This window comes from Grampus griseus, assembly GCF_964374135.1.
Source record: "Grampus griseus genome assembly, chromosome: 16".
NCBI lineage: Eukaryota > Metazoa > Chordata > Mammalia > Artiodactyla > Delphinidae > Grampus > Grampus griseus.
This window is the reverse complement of record NC_139010.1, coordinates 15,013,439-15,038,248: the sequence shown is the minus strand read 5'-3', so window position 1 is coordinate 15,038,248 and position 24,810 is coordinate 15,013,439. Positions and strand designations below refer to the sequence as shown.

The window sequence follows — 24,810 nt, the reverse complement described above, 5'->3', positions numbered from 1 at the left end:
AAGCCCGTGCGCAGCAACGAAGACCCAACGCAGCCTAAAATAAATAAATTTAAAAATATATATATATAAACATACAGATTACACTTTTCCTCTAAAAAGGATCACACTGTGCACGTTGCTCTGCCTGCTGCTTCCTTCCTGACTTTATACATGTCAACCACTACCTGCCTGGCTCCCTCCCTCCCTCCGAGCTCACCTTTCCTGTCACCTCCTCAGAGAGGTGTTTCCTGACCCTCCCCACCCCCACCCCCCCATCACATTCTATTTCCTCCCCTTGATTTTTTTTTCTTCCTATGTGCTCAGTGGTGTGTGCCCTTCCCCCCTTCCCCCCATTAGAATGTAATCTCCCTGTAAGCGGTGACTTTAGTTTGCTCTCTGCTGTATCCCTGGTGACTAGACGAGTGCCTGCACATAGTGGGTCCTCAGTAAATATTTGGTAAATGGACGAATCTGAATCCTCCTCGTCACTCGTTGCAGGAGTGCTGCGAGTGTGAATGAACCGTGACCTATCTAACCAAGCCCTTACTGATGGGCACGCAGGCTCTTTCAAGCTTTAGTCATTACAAGCAATGCCGCTTTGCCTGTGCTTTTGTAAGAAAGACGTCAGAGAATGGGATTGCTTGGTCCAAGGGTAGATGCGTTTTCATTTTGAGTAGAAGATGCCCAGTTACACTGTCAAAAGATTATTGCCATTCACACCCACCAGCAATGACTAAAAGCATCTGTTTTCCCCCAGTTTTCTCTGTAGCAGGAGATTGTATCTTGTTTGTAGCAGGAGATTGTATCTTGTTGGAATTGGTATTTCCACGTAAATTACCGAGTTTGAATATTGTAACATAAAGTTTATTGGCCGTTTTCTGTGAATCGCCTGTTTATAACATTTTGCTAGTTTCCGTTGGCTTCTCTGTCATCTTATCAACTTGTAGCTGCCGTTGATATTGAGCATATTAGTTCTTCATTTGTCACGTGTGGCTATTACCTTTCCCAGTCTACCTTTTGTCATTCAAGTTTATTATTCTTGTCATAGAAAGCTTTACATTTTTATATAGTCAGAACTGACTTTTAGGCCTCTGGGTATCCAGTTTTGAGTAGGAAAGTTTCTCCTATTGAAGGCTAAAAGGTATTCTCTTGATTTTTTTGATAATATTTTAATTTTTTAAGTAGTTAAGTCTCTTGTCCAGCTGGAATTTGTATTAATATATGATAAGATATATAGTGATTTAGCGTTGTTCTTCCACATAGATGTTTGATTATGTTAACACTGTCCTTTAAATAAACTATCTTTCCCCCACTGAACTGAAGTTTAAATATGACTTTGATTTAAATATACTACATAATATATATATATAGAAGTACATATATATGACTTACACATATACTATATATATGTATATGTGTTTATGTATACACATATATAAAGTTGAATTTCTTTTTAAAAAATTATTTATTTTGGGCACGTTGGGTCTTCGTGGGTGTTTCTCTAGTTGCGGTGAGCAGGGGCTACTCTTCATTGCAGTGCACTTGCTTCTCGTTGCGGAGCACCGGCTCTAGGCGCACGGGCTTCAGTAGTTGTGGCTCGCAGGCTCTAGAGCGCAGGCTCAGCAGTTGTGACGCACGGGCTTAGTTGCTTTGCTAAGCAACTAAGTGGGTACTTCCAAGACCAGGGTTTGAACCCACGTCCCCTGCACTGGCAGGCGGATTCTTAACCACTGCGCCACCAGAGAAGTCCTGATAAAGTTGAATCTATTTCTTGATTCTCTGTTTTTGTCCCCCTGACCTATTTGTCTATTATTATCTATTTCTTATATTCTTATATTTCTCTCTATATCTGTTTTATTGTGATACTTATAGGTTAAGTTTTCAAATCTTATAAATTCCCCCTCACAAATCTACTTTTCCAAAATAGTCTCGATTACTCTCAAATATTATTGCATACGATTTTTTTTAATGGTTTATTTCAATTAAACCTACCAGAATTCTGCATAAAGCTGGGCTTTTGAAAGAAACCCATCTGGCTGCACCACGGGAGGTAGACTGGAGCAAAGGGGAGGCGAGTGACAGGGAGACAGGCTAAGCGGTGGTGCCGGTAGTCTACGCAAGTCGAAACGGCGTCTGAACGAGGGGTGGCAGGAGAGCAAGCCCTTTCCAAGACAGAATCAACGGGACTTTGACCTTTGGATGTGAAGTGTAAAGTCAGTCAGTCAAAGCTATTGGACTGGAGGACTGGGCAAAGTGTAAAATAAATCGACCAGAGTTAGGACTACAAGGCAAGAAGTAGGTCTGCAGGTGGACAGAAGGGAAGAAGATGTGTCCACTTGTAAATAGGTTGAGCTTGATGTATGAGAGCCATTGATGAGCAGACAGAAATTGGTGATGATGATACAAATCATTTGGGTAATTTTAAAATATTTTAAAGAGGTTTTCAAATAAAGTTCTAGAGCCTTTCACACATACTGAAGTGCTTACTTTCTTCTTTTTTTTTTTTCCTTACTTTCTTATGAGGCCTTACTTTTTTCTGACTCATTCTCACTTTGGGCATCTTGAGGGCAGGTTATTGTAAAGAAGCACAGAATTAAGGTATCCCTTCTCGAAGAGTAGAAATTTGTCCATATGTGGTAAAATGCCAGTTTTTGAAAATGTTTATTCCTCTGCAGTAGAAATATTTTTCTACAAATACTGTGCATGAATAGCTTTATAATATTTTTGCAAAGCTTGGTATTATTTTAAGGTCACTATAGTTTTCTCTTTATCATAAAACTGTTTATACTACTGAATCTAAATAATTTTAACTGTCAATATTACACATCAGTTTGTCTCAAGGTATTGGGTAGATAGGCTTATTCTCATGGCTTTTTCATTCTTTTTTCTTTTCAGAACTTGATAGCCCAGAAGAGTTAGGGAAAAAGCGTATCTGCAGGATTATCACTAAGGATTTCCCCCAGTACTTCGCAGTGGTTTCACGGATTAAGCAGGAAAGCAATCAGATTGGTCCTGAAGGTGGAATTCTGAGCAGTACCACCGTGCCCCTCGTCCAAGCTTCTTTCCCAGAGGGTGCTTTAACCAAAAGAATTCGAGTGGGCCTCCAGGTAATGTTCACAAAAAGTTGTTCTCCTTGGTACGTGGAGAGAGCATGTGAGCATGTTCTGCTCTGAAAACTGTTGTCATGACTCATCCTTATGATATATTGCTAATCGAAGCATTTGGGCCATTTTGGGAATGATTAACCTGTTTTAAATAAAAAGTATTACATATGAAGTTAGCGTACTGGCTTATAGAAAAAAGGGACATATTTTAGGGTTTTTTTAACCACAGGTTATTGGTCTCAGTGTGTGGAGCAACAAAGCACCAAACAGCACATATACCATTAAAGAAACAAAGTATATTAGATTTGGTTTATAATATGCCACATCATAAAAATCTATAATAGTGAAACTTGCAAGCTTTCAGATTTTAGTTCAAGTAAATCATAAATGCTGGGTTTTAACCAAACCAGTTGGAACTTGTTTTGGTTTGGAAAGCTGGCTGAAAATCTTGGCAAGAATGGTCTTTCTTCCATTTATTCATTTCTGTTAGAACTTAACCAGTACTTTTTTTTCTTATTGAATAAGGAAAATAACCTGAAATAACTTAATTTGTGTTGTTACTTAATATAGTAATTAATAGTTTAACTGAAAGTTCAGTAAACATTTGGAGCTAAAGATACCACCTTACATTTCAGTAGTATGAAGTTCCCTGCAACTGTCTCCCACATTGAATATTCTACCAAATTGCAAAGAAATGAAAAGAATTGTTAGACTAGAACTGATATCCTTTGAAATCTTGTACGCCTTTTTGTTACTTAACTCTAGAAACCTCAATAAAAATTGAGGGTACAAGTTGCCTTTGTAACGTTTTACTGAACGCCCTGCATAGATTTAAAAAATACTGGACTCGGGCTTCCCTGGTGGCGCAGTGTTTGAGGGTCCGCCTGCAGATGCAGGGGACGCGGGTTCGTGCCCCGGTCCGGGAGGATCCCACATGCCGCGGAGTGGCTGGGCCCGTGAGCCATGGCCGCTGAGCCTGCGCGTCCGGAGCCTGTGCTCCACAACGGGAGAGGCCACAACAGTGAGAGGCCCGCATACCGCAAAAAAAAAAAAAAAAAAAAAAATACTGGACTCAATATTTGTTGTCCTTTGGATTAGACTGAGCGGTTTCTCTGCCATGAGATCTGACATCCTGTCTCTTTCATGCAAGCCCATGCCGTCTGTGTTCTACTGGGAACATACTCTAGCTGTAGGTCCTGCTACAGTGTTAGGTTGTTTTTGTTTTTGCTTTATGCCTTCCTGAAATAGTGAGAAAGGATGAAAAAGAACGATTTTTTTTTGCCCCATAAAATTTTTTAAAAGATTTCTTTAAAATAACAAAATTTCTGGAAAGTTATGTTCTCTTCCATTTCCAAATACTGATAAACATATTAAAATGTTAAACTTGACTCAATAAAATATCTAACATAAAAAAAGACTGAAAATACCAAGTGTTGGCAAATACGTAGAAGAACAACTAGGACACTCCCATCTGCTGATGAGAATACAAACTGGTACCGCAACGAGCATTTTGGAAAACATTTTGGCAATTATGTCGTAATGGTGGTCATATGTGTACCAAATAGCAATTTGGCTCTTAGATATATAACTACCAGAAACCCATACATGTGGCCATCAGAAGGCATACACAAGAATGTTAATAGCAGAAGAAAGACATTTTTTTGGTGGTCGTTTTTGGGTTTTTTCTCCTCAGTTAAAAAGTCCACTTTCTGATAAGAGCAAAATGTCCACTTTCATTTAAGGTCCTTTCTCTTGTCTCTAGGCCCAGCCTGTTCCAGATGAAACTGTGAAAAAGATCCTTGGAAACAAAGCAACATTTAGCCCAATTGTCACTGTGGAACCCAGAAGAAGGAAATTCCATAAGCCTATCACAATGACCATTCCAGTGCCCCCGGCCTCCGGAGAAGGTGTCTCCAATGGGTACAAGGGAGACACCACACCCAATCTGCGCCTTCTCTGTAGCATTACAGGTTTGGTTAAGTTGTTGCTGTTTTTGCTATTAATGCTCTAGCATTCGCAATGATTCTGTACAAAGATGGAAAGCCTTTGAACATCCCTGCCAACATTATAAGAGTAGGAAAAAAAAAAGAATAAAACATTTTACTTGTCCATCACCTCTTCTCTATTATCCCTGTAATTATTTCTTTAAGATACTGATAGCATGACATTTTTCAGTGGTATCATTTTTCCTATTAAGTTTAGTGTTAATAGTAGTGCGTTTTTAAGGTGATTGAGGTATTATTGAATCTACTGGAGCATCCAGGTAATCTCTCGGTGACTGAGGTAACAGACCTAGCAACACCCTTTAGGCTATAGGAAATTGCATGGACTTTGGGGGAAACAGGGGCTCCCACAGAGCGCCAGGAGTAGGGAAGAGCCAAGTGAGTATATGATTCTTCTCACCTACTCTATTCACAAGTGTAATCCAATAGACTAAATATGCAGGACTTAGGTGAACACATTTTGTGATAAGCACCCGGAGTCCAGAGCTAATTCATCATTTGATTAACCTGAGTTTATAACTTAAAGATAGGTTTTCCTGTTTGTTTGTTTTTTCTGAAGAGTATTTTTAATGGCTGGTTCCCCTTATAGCCTGGAAAGTTAAATGATTCAGGAAGTATAAAATGACTTTCATTTTAACTTTCCTGATAGTTCTTGACTTCTTTAAAAAATAAAAGAATGGGCTTCCCTGGTGGCGCAGTGGTTGAGAGTCCGCCTGCTGATGCAGGGGATGCGGGTTCGTACCCCGGTCTGGGAGGATCCCACATGCCGCAGAGCGGCTGGGCCCGTGAGCCATGGCCCCTGAGCCTGCGTGTCCGGAGCCTGTGCTCCGCAACGGGAGAGGCCACAGCAGTGAGAGGCCCGCGTACTGCCAAAAAAAAAAAATAATAATAATAAATAAAAAATAAAAGAATTATACTATCTGCAACAACAAATCTTTGCACATGTAAATTGTGGCTTAAAATGAATGGCTTAAACTTGTGTGCCCCAAGTTTAAGCCATTCATTAGTATCCAGACAAACAGAAAGGTGATTTTTTTCCTAACCTAATATTATCTTACAAGGAGGTCACTATAGGCTGGTCAAAGTATGAAAGGAGAGTAGAGAGGAGAACTATCTTTCGTACGTGTCATTAATGAAAGTGCTGAAGTTTTGCGAGTTACTGGCTATACAGAAAGAACAGGATGACATTAAAAATTTTACAAGGAGCATCTCCCATAATAAAGTCACATATCTGGTGTTGTTCTCTCAGGGGGCACATCGCCTGCTCAGTGGGAAGACATCACAGGAACTACTCCTTTGACGTTTATAAAGGATTGTGTCTCTTTTACAACCAATGTTTCTGCCAGGTATGGAAATAAAAGGATTCCAAAAAGTACTAGGCATTATTTTTATTACCTTTTGGAAAGTAAAAATTGTTGTGCTTAATACCAGTATAATTGTTCTGTAAAATGCTGATGGTGAAGTTGGGCCTAACTCAGAAATTTTAAATTCACTTGGATGTCATTTTATCCGGTTCTCACAGGGAGCCTATAAGGTAGTAAACTTGCTTCTTAGCAATTCATAAAAACGGATAGGATCTTCCTTTCTCTCCCATTTTCCCCCATAAAATTCTTGTTCCTTCCAGAGGTGAAGTAATAAACTCTGAAGCAGGAGTAGAAAGGAAGGCTTGTCGTGGGTATGTGTTAAGAGGGGAAAAAGAATTTTATGGAAAAGAAAATAGAGGAGAAAAATTCTTAGCATTTTCTTAGCAAAAGCATAACAAATAATAAAAGTAGGGTTTCTGTATTTTATAAACAGAGTAAATATCTTTGCTGTTTGTTCAAATGAACAAGTTAATGTTTTGGTTTAGTTCCTTTATATACTCTTTGTTTTAATGGTGAATCTTTTTAAGATTTGGCTTTGACATCTCCTTATTTTTATACTTTGCATATTTTGTTTTTGTCTCCCTCAGATTTTGGCTTGCAGACTGCCATCAAGTTTTAGAAACTGTGGGGCTAGCCACACAACTGTACAGAGAATTAATATGTGTTCCATATATGGCCAAGTTTGTTGTTTTTGCCAAAATGAATGATCCTGTAGAATCCTCTCTGCGATGTTTCTGCATGACAGATGATAAAGTGGACAAAACTTTAGAGCAGCAAGAGAATTTTGAGGAAGTTGCAAGAAGCAAAGATATTGAGGTACCTTGTTTACAGCAAGTGCTGTAAACAGTTACAGCACTTTCGGTTACATTCTCCAGACATTGAGTTTTCTTTTGAGGTCCTAATACAGCATGTACTATAAATATCAAATACATTATTGATTTTAGTTTTTGTTTTAAAATGTGATACAGATTCACTCTCAAATGATTTTAAATGTCTTCGAGGTTATCTTAGTTGGTTAAAATGTAGTACCAACGAATCTAGGTCATGGTTGCGATTTTCCTGTGGCCACCTGAGTTATTTTCATGTTCACTGTCTAGACACATCACCATGATTTTCCTTTTTCAATCACTGGATAAGTATCTAAGAGTCCAAAAAAACTTTCAAACTCTATGGGTAAGTGGTTGATATCAGGCACTTTCTCAAATATGTTTAAAGTTGGTAGAATAGAAATAAATCTAGATTTATATTTGGTAGAATAGAAATAAATCTATAATTCTGTCTTGTACATGTCCATGTTGCAGTGTCCAATCGCAGTTACTAATTGTGAACCGATAGAGTTATTTTTGTGGCAAATAGCACCACCAGAAGTAATTTCCCAATTACAAGACAAACGTGACATAGAAACATGTCGGTCTTTTAAGGTTATATGACTTAAAATCTCAGAATTCTTTCCATTTACCATTAAATTATGTATTTCTTTTACTCCAAAAGGTTCTGGAAGGAAAGCCTATTTATGTTGATTGTTATGGAAACCTGGCCGCACTTACCAAAGGAGGACAGCAACTTGTTTTTAACTTTTATGCTTTCAAAGAAAATAGACTGCCATTCTCCATCAAGGTAAATCACCTTCAAGAGAGACTCTGTGGATTTTCTTTTAAATGCTCTTAAAGAATAAAAAAGATTCTAATGATTTATTCAGTTGGAAATATCCCACCAAACTTAAATTCATAGGAAGAAAGTCAGATTTTTGTCCTAGTTCTACCTGAGTGTACTTTAGAGCCAGGAAAGCTTTATAATTAGTAAAAAGAGTCTCTACCTTTTAAACAGCTAAATGATCATTTACATGTAGGCAAATGTTTGTGAGACCAAGCAATCTAGAATAACAAAATGCATCCTATCTGGACTGCTCAGTAATCAAATAATGGATGAAATCCAAATTGATTGTTCAAGTTTCATCTTTATTTCTGGTGGAACCCGGGGACATTCTGGAGAGACCGTCTTCCTCCTCAGAGAACCAGAGGACACAGGAGAATTGTTTTATTGTTATTACTATTTGCTGCTGTTATGGTTGCTAAAACTGAGGCTTTGAAAGAAAGAAATGATTAGACAGGAAGAAAATACATATAACTCAGACTATACACTGGATTGTCAGGATGAGACCAGCAGACGTAACATTCCTGTGTTTGGACTAGGAATTGGGCATTCTAAATCTTGCCAGGTTTAAATGTGACTATGTCGGCTGAGCTGTAATTGTTATCACCTTTTCCGTTTACTATTCCTGGTTCTCGAAGGGCTCCATAAAACAAACACGCTTAACTCTTGTGCAGATGGGCAATCCTCAGAAAAGTCTCTTTCTGTAACTGTCAACTACCTAAATTCTTCTAGATTAGAGACACCAGCCAAGAGCCCTGCGGTCGTCTGTCTTTTCTGAAAGAACCAAAGACAACAAAAGGACTGCCTCAAACAGCTGTTTGCAACTTAAACATCACTCTGCCCGCACATAAAAAGGTATCTTTTAATACTGGCTTATTTCAACTTTCTTTCCCTGGCCTTGAAGAAGGGGGCCCTTGGTATGCAATTAAGGAATGCTTTGTAACATGATTAAAGCTCTTGAAACTCAAGTTTTATTAGTCTCTTTGTGTAGACTAAGTCTTGTAACTGTGGTGTCAGATTCTTATGGTTTGTACGATTGAGTCCTCTGTTTATTGCTTCTGCTTCTGCTGGTAGTTCATAGATTTTGTTTGTTTTCAAATAATGTCACACATTAATTTGCCATGGATGTATAGCTTTGATATTTTTTGTTGGCTTCTTTTGGTTTGCTTTGCTTTCTAAAGCAGCTTGCATTTTGTGCTCCCTACTCAGTCCTTTTCATATCCTGATATTCTTTTCCCTGCTGTCCATTATAATATTCCTTGTCTCTGCAATGCATCTTGGAACCAAAAGGAGACAGAGTCAGATCAAGAGGATGAGGTAATATGAACACTTCTGCTTTTACTCTATCGGAGATAGAATAGAAATGGAACTGTATAAAAGAAGTTGCAGAGGGCTGAAGTGTGGGAAATGTATTATATTTTTGCAGATCTTAGCTTAAATGAGGTAAAGCATACTTTTCCTTAAAGAATAATTTACTCTTCCACATGTACAGAAGAGTACTTTAGTACAATCAATAGAATTAAAATCCAGCTAATGACTTAAAAAGAGGAGCTAAAGTTCTTTAAGCATTTTTTAAATGTGATAGATTGGCATGGATAAATATACGTTTGTGCATATTTTCACCTAGTATCCACTGTTATAACTTTTAAATCAAAGATGATGATAATGTATGACATTTTACATGTTTTATGTACTATAAAATATGCGCTCAGTGGCTATTGACAAATATTTGATATTCTATTTAAAGAAATTTATCTTGGCCATTTTTTAAGAGTATAATTGTTCAATTAAATTTTAAATAAACTTTTTCTTATAAGTTACCTCCTAGTATTTCTCCAAGTTATCAGACCACTGGATTTTTAAAACTCACACCTCAGTAATAATAAATAGAATCAGTAGCCTTAAGACTCAGTAACATTACTTCAGTAAAACCATTAACCTCTTTTTAATCTCCTCGTCTACATTTTATGCCTATTAACATATAGAAACAACAGCAGTAATCATAATAATAAACTTTGTGTGCCTTTTTTTCCTTGAATGTACTCACAACGAGTGAGTGTACATCATGATATATGTGCTTTCAATACGAACAAATTTGGGAAAATTTACTGCTCAGCATCAGAAGTCTCTGTAGTGCTTGTCTTTTATTTGTAGTTCCCTGTAGTCTGCTGTGTTGGTGCTCTTATATTTTGCTAAATGATGGTTATTTGGCTAAGAATTGGGGTGGGGTTGTAGAACCACAGTAGGAAATTAGCATTTCCCTGAGGAAAATCCGTAAGAAGAAAAATAAGGATAAACAAGATATCAACATGCCATTCTACAGAATGTTTCAAAATGATGAAAATGTCACAAGGAAGTGGAACATAATCTTCCTCTTTTTTTTCTTTTCCAGAACGAGAAAACGGATAGACGACAGAGCTTTGCATCGTTGGCTTTACGTAAGCGCTACAGCTACTTGACTGAGCCTGGAATGAGTGAGTTTCCTAACACACTTACTAATCTATGTGGATTTTTATAAGAAGAGACATTTTTTCTATACTAACTGAACTTTGGGGTCATGTGAAAACCCAATGGCAGAAGAAAATTGCCGGTGGGAAAACTTTATCATGAGATCTAAGTAATATATTGTATATAGTTGGAGATGTGAGGTACAAACACCCCCAGATCGTAGCTTTAAAAGTGTTTTTAAGCCAGTAGCTATTTTTTTTTAAATTAGAAACATCTATCGCTTGAATTTGAAAACCTTGATTTTACCTTGGTAGTTAACTGTGTTAGGAGATAATGTTGTACCAAGGTTGCTTTAAATCCGTGCTCAAAAGAGAAAATATTTACTTTCATCCATGTGGGACGGTATAAAGGATGATAAAGTAACTCTGGTCATCTCATTTTTCTTAATATATGTAGGTCATTATATCTTAGTCCTGATTCCTTTTTGTCCCAGTTGGCAAGAATTATATTTTCCTACCTTCTTGAGGTAGCACTTGTTTACTGATTTATGTTTCCTCCCTCCCTCTCTCTCTCCCCTTCCCTCTGCTCTTTATTAAATATCAGCTCTAAGGCTGGACTTCACTAGACGGGTTAAACCCTTTTCTTCTCTCAGTGATTGTTTTGGTCCATTGTTAACTGGCTTGCAAGTATCAAGGCATAGGTTCATTCAGTCATATTCGTTCGTTCTCTCTGTCTCCCTCCCCCCTCCCTGTGTTTCCCTCATCCTTATGTTTATCACCTCTGGTGATCACTGCCTTCAAGATAATCCTCTCCACCAACAGGAACTAAGAGTGCTGAGAGCAGCAGTGTGTTTGACCGATGTAGCATGGTGCCACTTGAACCATCAGAGGAGGATTTATACAAAAATTATTTTTAAATTAGTGAATCATTTCTAGCTGCTTCCCATTACTCACAGTTACTTGAATTCAGGGAGGATTGGAAATTTACCAGTAAGAACCACAACTCTGGTTTTTCCCATCTTTCCTGAATTCTTGTTTCTGTGGGCCAACATAGCATATTAAATGTGCAGCAGGAAACTACTCTACTACTTCGCTCAGGTGGTCTTAGCATAGTCTTCTGCAGTCTAGCTCCTGGAGTACATACTAGGGAAGCTTTTATATTCAGACACCAAATGGGGAGCATAAGAGAAAGGAAACCCAACCACTCTCATGAATGTTCTTCCAGATCTCTTTCTTCCTCTAGCATAAATGTCTAAATCTTTCCAAAACCATAAGAGCTGAAATTAACTCCCATTATGCTACAAAGCAGGGAACGTATGTGTGTATGTAACTAGATGGTTTTTCTATACAACTGAATCTCCTGGGTGGAAGTTTTCCTTGGGATACTCTTTTGCCCCAAAGCTAAGGTTCTCATGGTGTGGATGCTTGGCACTGCCAGGCAGTAGCCTTGAGCTTTGGACAGTCTCCATGGACCAGCTACTTGAGGTTGGGGTACCTCTGGGCAGGCAAGCTCCTATCCGATTTTGGTCCCTAAGGTATTTGTTTGAGGAATATATGAGTTGTAAGGTCAGGTGTGTGTGCTGAGACAATTGAATTTTTCCCACCTCTGAAAGGGTTGCTACTTCTTGGTTAGCTTCAGTTAAGGTAAATGTAGTTTGTCTTCCTTGACTTTTGATAGAAGGAAGAGGGTACTTTTCTCTCTGTTTTACGAGAGGGAGCATAATGGTGGACAGAAGAATGGGAAGAACTAAGAAAGGACTAAAAGAAAACCTAAGGAAATGTTATGGCCCCTGAATTGGTGTTAGAACTCCAAGTGAAGGCAGCTTTTCCTGTACTACCCTGTCCTTTCCGACGCCCCCCTCCAGAAAAAAGATTCTGCTGTAATTCAGTGCCTGACACCCAGAATTCCCTTTGTTATAAAGGGTATCACAAAATATGTATCATTAAAGCATAAAATATGTAACTAATCAGTAAATGGGTTGCTTCGTGCAAAGTATAAAACCCTAGATGTGGTTCAGAAGACTGTTCTGCTTGGTGAAGCCAGACTTCAGTGGTAAAGGAGAGATGCTTTGCCAGTTTCTGGTAGTTATAAAAATAAGTTCTCTTGAGCCATTAAACGGAGCCCAAATCACTGAATTGAAGGAATCCCCAAACCTTCCATTTGCAGTGTGGTGTTTCCAAAATTAAGCCAATGTGGAGAATTGTGACTAGGAGGGGTAATGAATGGGTGAGTTTTTTCCTTAGTTCTTCCACTTTTCTTTAGAATAATATGTAAGCCTAGAAAAGGATATGTTCTGAATGTTTGAATTTAAATGTACACCAGGAATGAAAATCTTCACCCTTGTGGGAGTCGCTGTTAATCCAAGGACTGGATTGTAGCAATGGCACAAGCACAGCATGAAGAGCGTAAAGATGAAGCAGATTCTCATTTCCTCTTCGAGTTTCACTCTTATTCTGAACACCAGTGCTTTCTGGAAGCGAAACTCTACTCAACTTTGACATAGAACGTTAGCCCTTGGCAGGCAGTCCGAACCTCTGTGACCAGCTCAGTTTGTTTCCTAGAACTGTAGAAGTAGAGAGGACTCAGTGTGTGCTTGCTCTCCCCCAGCGAGGGTGCTTACCTCATTCGTATGTTTCTTATCCCATTGCCAGAAGAATGCTGGTACTAAATCCATCCTTCCTGGTGGTAGGTCTGCCTCATGGTTGCACCAGTGTTTGAGGTATCCATGAGTCCCATGAATATTCTGGGAAGGAACCAGAATTGGTCCCTTTGCTATCGATAAAATATATACACGGATATATACCGTATCCTACTGTAGAGAGTTAAATAGGGGGTGTTAAAAATATGACTGCTTTTAAGATTTCCCCCATGATACCTTTTGAGAATTAGAAGTAAATGGATTAGGAAAAATATCTGAGATAAACTATGTGCTTTTATCTGTAATGAAGACAACACCAGACATGGATATATTCAGTTGCAGATGGATTTTTCATATGCAGTATTAAATATTTTCCTAAAAAATCTCAAAAGGGGACTTCCCTGGCGGTCCTATGGTTAAAAGACTCCGCACTTCCACTTTACGGGGCACGAGTTTGATCCCTGGTCAGGGAACTAAAGATCCCACAAGTTGCGAGGGGCGGCCAAAAAAAAAAAAAAAAAAAAAATCTCAAAAGGTACCAAGACTTCACATCTCATGGAAAAAGTGTACTCTTCTTTCTAAATACTCTTGTGGAAGTGTTTTTAAAGTTTACACATTGTGCATAATATGGCATAAAAATTGTATTACTTCTTTGGCTCGTTTGCCGTGATATATCGCGCATGAGAAAATGTTTTCAGTTGCTTTGCTTGCTTATGGTAACCATGAACCATATTTCTGGTTTTCTTTCCCCCCTTTGTGTGTGCGTACACATGCATTCTAAAATCATTTCATGTTACGTTCCTTTTTTCCTCACCAAAAGGAATATACTGCATGGAAAAGATAAATGCAAACATTCCTTTTGTTTTTTTTTTTCTTTTAAAATTCTGACTCAGAAAACTTCTTGCTCTTATTGGCTTTTTACGGGTGTGAAGCATAACCGAGTTGTGCATGGAAGATACAGATTTAAAATCCAGTGGCTTCACAGTTTGCACATCAGTTGCCTGTCACTTAAAAGTTATTTTGGATCCTGCATGAAATAGGCTTGAGTGGTTTTCTAAAATAAAAGAGTTTTAGACATTTCATGTATAGCTACGCACATTGATGTGGTTCTAAGTAGGTGCAATCTGTATCACCGAGAGGTCCAAGGAGATGGAACATTAGAACTTACTAAAATGAGAGTTACATGGTTGCACGAAACAAATATGTACCTATACGGGCAAAACAGAACGGCTACTGATATTTCAAAACCAGCACATAAGAAAGTCAATAGGAAGTAAGGGAATAGTTTTTCCATTGTGGTTATTTTTCTCATCATCGTTTCCTTGTGTTTTTTGTTTTCTTTGTTTTTTTTCACTGTTGGCCTATTTGGTTGCAACGTGCTTTTTCTGTCTTTTCATTTCACACTGCTCTGTGTTTTACTTAGTTTTGTTTTTAACTTTGGATTAGTTATGTCTGTAGCAATTTTTTTTTCCTCTTAATTGTTCCTTTTGCCTCTTCCATTCTAAATCATGCAAACAATTGTACTTGCTTTTGTAATATTTCAAAGTTTACTGACCAATTTTTTTCTCTGGTCTCTCTGTTTCTCAACCATTTTTGTTGATTTTTGTGTTTGATTTCATTTTAAAATTTAAGAAACAGTTGAACGGAGCGCAGGACCAACGAGATCCCTCCCCACCACTTACTCATACAAGCCATTCTTTTCTGCAAGAGCATACCAGTCCTGCACAGCAGCTCCGATGACAGTGCCCGGGCCGGCCACGTCAGGCTTCACTTCCTTATCAAGTTCCTCCTCTAATACGCCATCAGCTTCTCCATTAAAATCAATATGGTCTGTTTCGACTCCTTCTCCAATCAAATCCACGTTAGGCGCATCAACTACATCTTCGGTTAAATCCATTAGTGATGTGGCATCTCCAATTAGATCCTTTCGGACAATTTCTTCGCCAATAAAAACAGTGGTGTCACAGTCTCCATACAATATCCAAGTTTCCTCTGGTACCCTGGTTAGAGCTCCCACAGTCACGGAGGCCTCGCCTTTAAAGGGGCTGGCATCCAATTCTACGTTTTCCTCTCGAACGTCCCCGGTGACTACAGCAGGATCTCTTTTGGAGAGGTCGTCCATTACCATGACACCCCCTGCTTCCCCCAAATCAAACATTAATATGTATTCCTCGAGTCTGCCATTTAAGTCAATTATCACATCCACAGCACCGCTAATATCTTCACCTTTAATGTCAGTGGTGTCTCCAGCTAAATCAACAGCTGATATCATTTCATCAGCTAAAGTTACGATGGCCTCTTCTCTCTCATCACCCGTGAAACAGATGCCTGGACACGCAGAGGTAGCATTAGTCAACGGATCTATTTCCCCTCTGAAATACCCATCATCTTCAACTTTAATTAACGGATGCAAAGCCACTGCCACGTTACAGGAAAAAATTGCTACAGCTACACACTCTGTGAGCTCTGTGGTTAATGGAGCCACTGACGCAGTTGAGAAAGTGTTCCCGACCACCACAGCAATGCCGTTTTCCCCACTCAGGTCATATGTTTCTCCAGCACCATCAGCTTTTCAGTCTCTAAGAACTCCTTCTGCAAGTGCACTCTATACATCCCTCGGGTCGTCGATATCTGCAACTACCTCATCTGTAACTTCATCAGTAATAACAGTGCCAGTATACTCTGTAGTCAATGTTTTGCCGGAACCAGCATTAAAGAAACTTCCAGACTCTAATTCACTTACAAAATCAGCAGCAGCCTTGCTGTCGCCCATTAAAACATTGACTACGGAGACACTTCCTCAGCCCCATTTCAATCGAACTTCATCTCCAGTTAAGTCATCTTTGTTCCTTGCACCATCTGCCCTCAAGCTGTCTACGCCATCTTCTCTGTCTTCCAGTCAGGAGATACTAAAAGACGTGGCTGAAATGAAGGAGGACCTAATGCGGATGACTGCAATACTCCAAACAGACGTGCCTGAGGAGAAGCCATTCCAACCTGAGCTCCCCAAAGAAGGGAGAATCGACGACGAAGAACCTTTCAAAATTGTCGAGAAAGTGAAGGAAGACTTAGTGAAAGTTAGTGAAATCCTTAAAAAGGATGTCTGTGTGGATAACAAGGGACCACCCAAATCACCAAAGAGTGACAACGGACATTCTCCCGAAGACGACTGGACAGAATTCAGTTCAGAAGAAATAAGAGAGGCAAGACAACAGGCTGCTGCGAGCCATTCTCCATCTCCGCCAGAGAGAGCGCAAGTTAAGGCAAAGGCTGCCTCCGACAAGGATTATAACTTGACCCAAGTTATCGATTACCTAACAAATGATATCGGGAGTAGTTCACTGACGAACTTCAAGTACAAGTTTGAGGATGCCAAGAAGGATGGTGAAGAGAGACAGAAACGAATTTTAAAACCAGCAATCGCCCTGCAGGAACACAAACTCAAAATGCCTCCAGCCTCCATGAGGTCTTCCACCTCCGAGAAGGAGTTATGTAAGATGGCCGATTCCTTCTTTGGAACAGATACTATTTTAGAGTCTCCAGATGACTTTTCTCAACATGACCAAGATAAAAGTCCCTTGTCTGACAGTGGCTTTGAAACAAGAAGTGAGAAAACACCTTCAGCCCCACAAAGCGCTGAAAGCACTGGTCCCAAACCACTTTTTCAGGAAGTCCCCATCCCTCCGGTCATTACAGAAACGAGAACTGAAGTGGTTCATGTTATCAGGAGCTATGAGCCCTCAGCTGGAGAGGCTCCCCCGTCCCAACCAGAGGAGCCCATGTCACCCAAACCGTCACCTACGTTTATGGAGCTGGAACCAAAGCCCACCGCTTCTAGTATTAAAGAAAAAGTCAAAGCGTTTCAAATGAAAACCAGTAGCGAAGAAGACGACCACAGTCACGTTCTGGGCAAAGGCATGCGTGTTAAAGAAGAGACTCACATAACCACGACCACCAGAATGGTTTATCATTCTCCACCAGGCAGTGAAGGCGCCTCTGAGAGAATTGAAGAAACCATGTCAGTCCACGACATCATGAAGGCCTTTCAGTCCGGGCGAGACCCTTCCAAAGAGCTGGCAGGTCTGTTTGAACATAAGTCGGCAGTGTCCCCAGACGTTCACAAGTCTGCTGCTGAAACCTCAGCCCAGCACGCAGAGAAGGACAACCAAATGAAACCCAAACTGGAGCGTATAATAGAAGTCCACATCGAAAAAGGTAACCAAGCTGAGCCCACTGAAGTCATTATTAGAGAAACCAAAAAGCATCCCGAAAAGGAAATGTATGTATATCAGAAAGACTTATCCCGGGGAGATATTAACCTAAAAGATTTTCTGCCAGAAAAACACGATGCTTTTCCTTGTTCAGAGGAACAGGGTCAGCAAGAAGAAGAAGAACTCACTGCTGAAGAGTCGTTGCCTTCTTATCTGGAGTCTTCCAGAGTAAACACTCCCGTGTCCCAAGAAGAAGATAGTCGCCCTAGTTCTGCTCAGCTCATATCTGATGACTCTTATAAAACACTGAAGCTTTGGAGTCAGCACTCAATAGAATACCATGACGATGAGTTGTCAGAACTAAGAGGGGAATCTTACAGGTTTGCTGAGAAAATGCTTCTGTCAGAAAAGCTAGATGTGTCTCATTCTGATACCGAGGAATCAGTTACAGACCATGCGGGACCCCCTAGCTCAGAGTTACAGGGGTCTGATAAGCGGGCCAGAGAAAAAGTAGTCACTGCCCCCAAAAAAGAAATTCTCTCCAAAATCTATAAAGATGTGTCTGAAAATGGTGTAGGTAAAGTGTCTAAGGATGAGCATTTTGATAAAGTGACAGTGTTGCACTATTCTGGCGATGTTAGTAGTCCAAAACATGCCATGTGGATGCGCTTTGCTGAGGACAGATTAGACAGAGGTAGAGAGAAGTTGATATACGAAGATAGGGTGGACAGGACCGTGAAGGAAGCTGAAGAAAAACTGACTGAAGTGTCACAGTTTTTTCGTGACAGAACCGAAAAGCTCAATGATGAACTGCAGTCCCCAGAGAAAAAGCCACACCCTAGGAATGGCAAAGAATACTCATCTCAAAGCTCTACCGGTAGCAGCCCTGAGAAAGCACTGCTGACAGAACTGCTGGCCAACAGTGACGAGTGGGTCAAGGCGAGGCAGCGTGGCTGTGACAGACAAGGCTTCCCCAGAGCCGACGAGAAGGACACAGTCAGTCTGCCCAGCAGCCCGGAGGTGGTTCCTTCCCAACAGACTGAGGATAGCAAGTCCACAGAGGAAGCCAAAGGAAGTCGTTCACAGAGCAAAGAATCAGAAGGGCCCCAGTCTGGGTTTCAGCTCAAACAATCGAAACTCAGTTCCATTAGATTAAAATTTGAACAAGGCGCGCAGGCCAAAAGTAAGGACGTTTCTCAAGAAGACACAAAGCCGGATGGCCAATCCAGAATCCCAGTTAAAAAAATCCAGGAGAGCAAGCTACCTGTCTACCAGGTGTTCACTAGAGAGAAACAGCAGAAGGCCATAGACCCTTTGGATGAAAGTGTCCCTATGCAAAAAGATCTTACGGTATTCAGAGCTAAAGATGAGCATGTTCAGAGCCATGAAACGGTTGTAAATGATTTTGGCTCTGATGATGTGAAAAAACAGAGAACTGAAATCTCAAGTAAAGCAATGCCTGACTATTTTTCTGAGCAACAGCCTAAGGACTTGGCCTGTCACGTAACCGCAGAATTAGCAACCAAGGGACCATGGGACAAAAAGGTCTTTAGAACGTGGGAAAGTCCTGGAGCCACTAACAATAAGTCGCAGAAAGAGAAACTTTCGCATGTACTTGTTCATGATGTAAGAGAGAATCACGTTGGTCACCCTGAGAGTAAAACTGTTGATCAGAGGGATGAATTTCTGTCTGTGACTGAGAGAGAACACAAATTGTTAACAAATGGCTCTCTCTCAGAAATTAAGGAAATGACTGTAAAATCTCCCTCCAAAAAAGTCTTATACAGGGAATACGGTGTTAAAGACGGGGAACATCCAGGTGGATCTCTTGACCAACCTTCCAGGAGAAGTGAGAGCTCGGCAGTGTCGCACATCCCAGTCAGGGCTGCAGAGGAAAGGAGGACGCCGTCTTCTGACATTCTCGATGGTTTTTGCAAGCAGTCGACATTTCCAAAACATGAACTATCACAAAAGTTATCCCACTCAAGTATGAGTAAAGAGACAGCTGAGACACAGCACTTTAATGCTACAGAAGATGAAAAAGTTACCTATTCAGAAATCAGCAAAGTTTCCAAACGTCAGAGTTACGTAGGCTTATGCCCGCCTCTCAATGAAACCGAGCTCTCCCCGACCAAGTCTCCTGATTCTCTAGAGTTTAGCCCAGGAAAGGAATCGCCCTCTAGTGATGTACTCGACCACAGTCCCATTGATGGATTGGAAAAAGTTGCACCACTGGCCCAGACGGAGGGAGGGAAAGAGATAAAAACTTTACCTGTTTATGTCAGTTTTGTACAGGTGGGGAAGCAGTATGAAAAGGAGATACAACAAGGAGGTGTAAAAAAAATCATAAGTCAGGAATGTAAGACGGTACAAGAGACCAGGGGGACCTTTTATACAACTAGACAGCAAAAGCAACCCCCTTCTCCCCAGGCTAGTCCCGAAGATGATACTCTAGAGCAAGTGTCCTTTCTAGACAGCTCTGGGAAAAGCCCTTTAACCCCAGAGACGCCCAGTTCAGAGGAAGTGAGTTATGAATTTACATCTAAGACACCCGACTCGCTTATAGCTTATATACCAGGCAAACCCAGCCCAATTCCCGAGGTTTCGGAGGAATCTGAGGAGGAGGGACAGGCCAGGTCAGCCTCCTTACAGCAGACTGCAGTGGAGGAGACGGCAGCAGTCGGGCGCCACACGCCTAGCAGTGTGAGCACAGACTCTAACCAAAGACTCAGAGCTAACAGGGTTGCCTACATTGAATTTCCCCCTCCTCCACCGCTGGATGCAGACCAGATGGAGTCCGATAAGAAACATCCTTACCTCCCTGAAAGAGAGGTTGACATGATTGAAGTCAGTCTGCAAGACGAGCATGACAAGTACCGGCTGGCGGAACCAGTCATCAGGGTGCAGCCGCCTTCCCCAGTTCCTCCTGGAGCGGACATCAGTGACTCCAGCGATGACGAATCCCTTTATCAACCAGTCCCGGTCAAAAAATACACCTTCAAGTTAAAAGAGGTCGACGACGAACAAAAAGAAGTGACAAAATCCAAAGCCTCCGCTGAAAAGGCTTCCACCCAGAGAGAATCAGAAATGAACGGATCTGGAAAAGATACTGAATTTGGCCTTGGCCTTGATTCACCTCAGAATGAAACGGCCCAGAATGGGAACAACGACCAGTCCATCACAGAGTGTTCCATTGCCACCACGGCAGAGTTTTCTCACGATACAGATGCCACAGAGATCGACTCTCTGGACGGCTACGACCTGCAAGATGAAGATGACGGCTTGACAGAGAGTGATTCTAAATTCCCAAGTCAAACCCTGGAGCTGAAGAAAGATGTCTGGAACACGGAGGGCATTCTGAAGCCAGCTGATCGCTCCTTTAGCCAAAGCAAGTTGGAAGTTATCCAGGAGGAGGAGGGAAGGGTGGGGCCAGATGAAGAGAAGCCACCTTCCAAAAGCCCTTCATCTGAAAGGACTCCCGCTAAGACTGATCAGAAGTCGGGGGCCCAGTTTTTCACACTAGAAGGCAGACATCCTGACAGATCAGTGTTTCCTGATACTTATTTCAGTTACAAAGTAGATGAAGAATTTGCCACTCCTTTTAAGACGGTAGCTACCAAAGGTCTAGATTTTGACCCCTGGTCTAATAACCGAGGGGATGATGACGTTTATGACAGTAAATCACGGGAAGACGAAACTAAGCCATTTGGTCTGGCTGTGGAAGACCGCTCTCCAGCCACCACCCCTGATACAACGCCAGCCCGAACGCCAACTGACGAAAGTACCCCTACTAGTGAGCCTAACCCCTTCCCATTTCATGAAGGAAAAATGTTTGAGATGACTCGCAGTGGTGCAATTGACATGAGCAAGAGGGATTTTGTGGAAGAGAGGCTCCAATTTTTCCAGATTGGTGAGCATACTTCTGAAGGGAAGTCAGGGGACCCGGGGGAAGGGGATAGAAGTACAGTCACTGCCATACCACAGCCACAGGCAGGGGACACCACTGTAGAAACCAATCTAGAGGGAAATGTAGAGGCACCTACAGTGGAACCTAACCCCAGCATCCCGACCAGCGGAGAGTGTCAGGAAGGCACATCCGGTAGCGGCTCCCAGGAGAAAGCAGCAGCAGCGGCCACTAACACCTGTAAACTTGACCCCAAGTTGCGCACGCCTATAAAGATGGGAATTTCTGCGTCCACCATGACCTTGAAGAAAGAAGGCCCTGGAGAAGTGACAGATAAGATAGAAGCTGTGATGACCAGTGGTCAGGGATTAGAGAATGAACCTGTAACAGTGATTTCAAATACAGCCGATAGCCACATGGGCGTTAGGCCCCAAGAAAAACATGATTTTCAAAAAGATAACTTTAATAACAACAACAATTTGGATTCTTCCACTATACAGACAGATAACATTACAAGTCACGTAGTTCTGACAGAACATTCTGCACCCACTTGTACCACAGAGAGAGCTAACCCAGTGAAAAGCTCATCAGGAAAAAGGACAGGGGTACTGCAAGGACACTGTGTGAGAGAGAAACAGAAAGTTCTCGGAGAGCAGCAAAAGACAAAGGAATCAATAGGGATTAGGCGAAAATCCAAACTTCCCATAAAGGCCACTTCACCAAAAGATCTCTTCCCACCAGATCATATGCCAAACATTCATGTGAGTAAAATGAAGCAGGTTAGTCAATCTGAGAAAACCAAAACCCTTACTGCTTCTTCACGTGTAGATGTAAAGTCCAGAATTCCAGTGAAGAATACACACAGGGAAAACACAGGTTCAGTTAGAAAACCGTGTGCTACACAAAAGCAGGGGCAGCCAGACAGAGGCAAGGCCAAACAGCTTCCATCCAAGTTGCCAGTAAAGGTAAGATCCACCTGTGTCACCACCGTCACCACCACCACCACCACCACCACAGTTAAAGTTAGGAAAAGTCAGCTTAAGGAAGTATGTAAACACTCCATTGAATATTTTAAGGGAATTAGTGGTGAGACCTTAAAGCTTGTGGACCGCCTCTCGGAAGAAGACAAAAAGATGCAGTCCGAGTTGTCCGATGAGGAAGACAGTACCTCGAGAAACACGTCGTTGTCCGAGACTTCCCGGGGTGGCCAGCCTTCGGTTACAGCGAAGTCTGCTAGAGATAAGAAAACAGAGGCAGCACCTTTAAAATCAAAGAGTGAAAAGGCCGGCAGTGAGAAATGGAGCAGTAGGAGGACTGGTGAGAATGAAGGCAGTCAGGTCTCTCGAGCACTCTTTGCTCACATCCTGGAGAACGAGCATAGTTTGTAAACACTTTCCAACTCGTAGACCCTAGTGCATGAACTGTTGTGATTGCCTGTGGAGTGACTTAACCGTAGTTTCTCATTCTGTCATTGTCATCTGTACGTGCTGTCTATATACTCTTCTTTCTTCCTCTTAACCCAACGACACTGTAGACAGCTAGGGAAGCATGCTGAAGATATCGGTGTCATTCAAGATGAGCAACTTTTTTTTTTTTTCAGTGTGCTAATGGATATGATTCTGTCAAAGTAAAAGCACAGATGTTGAAATGCCATCGTGGTGTTTTCACCAACACGACACTTCTGTAACTACTTAAAGTAGCTAGCTTGTCAGCATGTTGAATTCCATTACATTGAGCATCCATGTAGTCTGACATTTGGCCTGATGCAGGTGAAAATCAAGTGAGTCATGTGAAAAGAGCAGTGTTCATGTAGGTGATTAGGACACATTTAAGTGTACAGTGTTAGCAGTAGTCTCTCTGTAAAATCTGAATACTGCTAAAAGCAATTTTCCAGTATCGTGTCTTTCTCGATGATTATTTTAATTAAGAAATTGTAAATCGTAGGTCCACAGAGTCCATGTGAACGGACAGATATCAGGATGGCAATAGTAGCCGACCACCTGGGACTTAGTTGGACAGGTAAGTGTGTATACACCTGAATGAAACAGTTTCTTAATTTGTCTTTTTCACAAGCAGTTTATTATTAAAAACAAAAAGCAATGAGTAAAAAACATTTTTATCACTTGTAATTCTATCTACCCAGAGTTAATTATAGTATACTGTGTTTTTCAAAACTTTTCTAGGCACATACCCTAAAGAATAGACATTTAAATCTTATTTTACCTTAAATTTAAGCACTTTCTTCACAATGCCATTTCTGGTAATATGGGATAACCTTTTACCTAATAGCAAATTTATTTTGTGGCATATAGGAAAACGTAGCTAGGGCCTATGGTTTTCAAATAATCCAAAAATTTTAGCTATGGTTTATGCCCTTAGATCAGCTCTCTTAGGCAATAGTCCAACTAATCCATGCCTAGGTTTCACAAATCTTAATCATTCATGAGTCACTGTCACAATTTTTACGATATACACGTATTATTTGCATGCTTATTGAGCTGATACTTTTAAGCGGGCTCACTTTTACGCTCAAAGATTTATTTAAAAGGAAATCTTACGTCATTTTGATAATGGAAAACAAGGATCATGTTCAATAACTATATAAACAAGAAAACAAAGGATGAGCGTTAAGCTTAAATTTTGAATTAAAATTGAAAAAATAGGATACAGGTGAATGAATCTATTCAATTTACAAAAATAGTGGAGCTCTGTGAAATGAATGATACTTTTTATAATCAGGGTGTAGAAGAGGAATTTTGGGCTTGATTTCACTTCATTAAAGATGAAGATAAGGCTCTGTGTCAACTGGACAATACTGCTTTGTAGTTATTTTTGGTTTTTTTTGCGGAACGCGGGCCTCTCACTGTTGTGGCCTCCCTCTCCCGTTGTGGAGCACAGTCTCCGGACGTGCAGGCTCAGCGGCCATGGCTCACAGGCCTAGCCACTCCGCGGCATGTGGGATCCCCCCGGACCGGGGCACGAACCCGTATCCCCTGCATTGGCAGGCGGACTCTCAACCACTGCGCCACCAGGGAAGCCCCTGCTTTGTAGTTTTGATGTTAACTGGGCCCCCCAAATCCTACTTCACATGAATCAGAGAAATTTTAAGTTTTATAGGTTGAGTGTATTTTTTTTTAATGCACAGCCAAAAAACAACAGTTAAATATAAATAAATGTTAATTATTGTCCTATTTAAAGTCATCTTGCATACTATCAGCGACATACATTCTCTACTCAGGGAAACAATTATCTAGGCTATCAAAATGGACAACATGAAACTAGATCATGGCACAAAAGGTCATTTACATTTATTTCCTTCGAATGCCCTGAATCCCAGGCCTTCCCCACCCTCCGTATTAAGGCCTCCTCTCTCCTTCCGCCCAGCCCTGCCCTCAGGCACACTGCTACTGACCTGGCCTAGTGGAGCTCTTAAGAAACAGTGGGTCTGAGTAATCCTTTGCAGACTGTTGAGAGTTAACAGTAATTCATTATGTATAAGTATTTCT

The 24,810-nt window shown here is 41.0% G+C and overlaps 1 protein-coding gene across 1 annotated transcript in view; it reads left to right on the top strand.

The window, feature by feature from the left end:
* ANK3 (ankyrin 3) overlaps positions 1-24,810 on the top strand; it is a gene marked incomplete at its 5' end in the record, with an annotated part of 329,024 nt that overhangs the window by 267,365 nt on the left and 36,849 nt on the right. Inside the window, 10 exon segments of the mRNA XM_082673732.1 lie at positions 2,875-3,086; positions 4,846-5,053; positions 6,336-6,432; positions 7,038-7,266; positions 7,942-8,067; positions 8,836-8,958; positions 9,394-9,420; positions 10,496-10,577; positions 14,828-22,621; positions 23,249-23,323. Coding sequence (XP_082529858.1) covers positions 2,875-3,086; positions 4,846-5,053; positions 6,336-6,432; positions 7,038-7,266; positions 7,942-8,067; positions 8,836-8,958; positions 9,394-9,420; positions 10,496-10,577; positions 14,828-22,621; positions 23,249-23,323 — 8,973 coding nt within the window.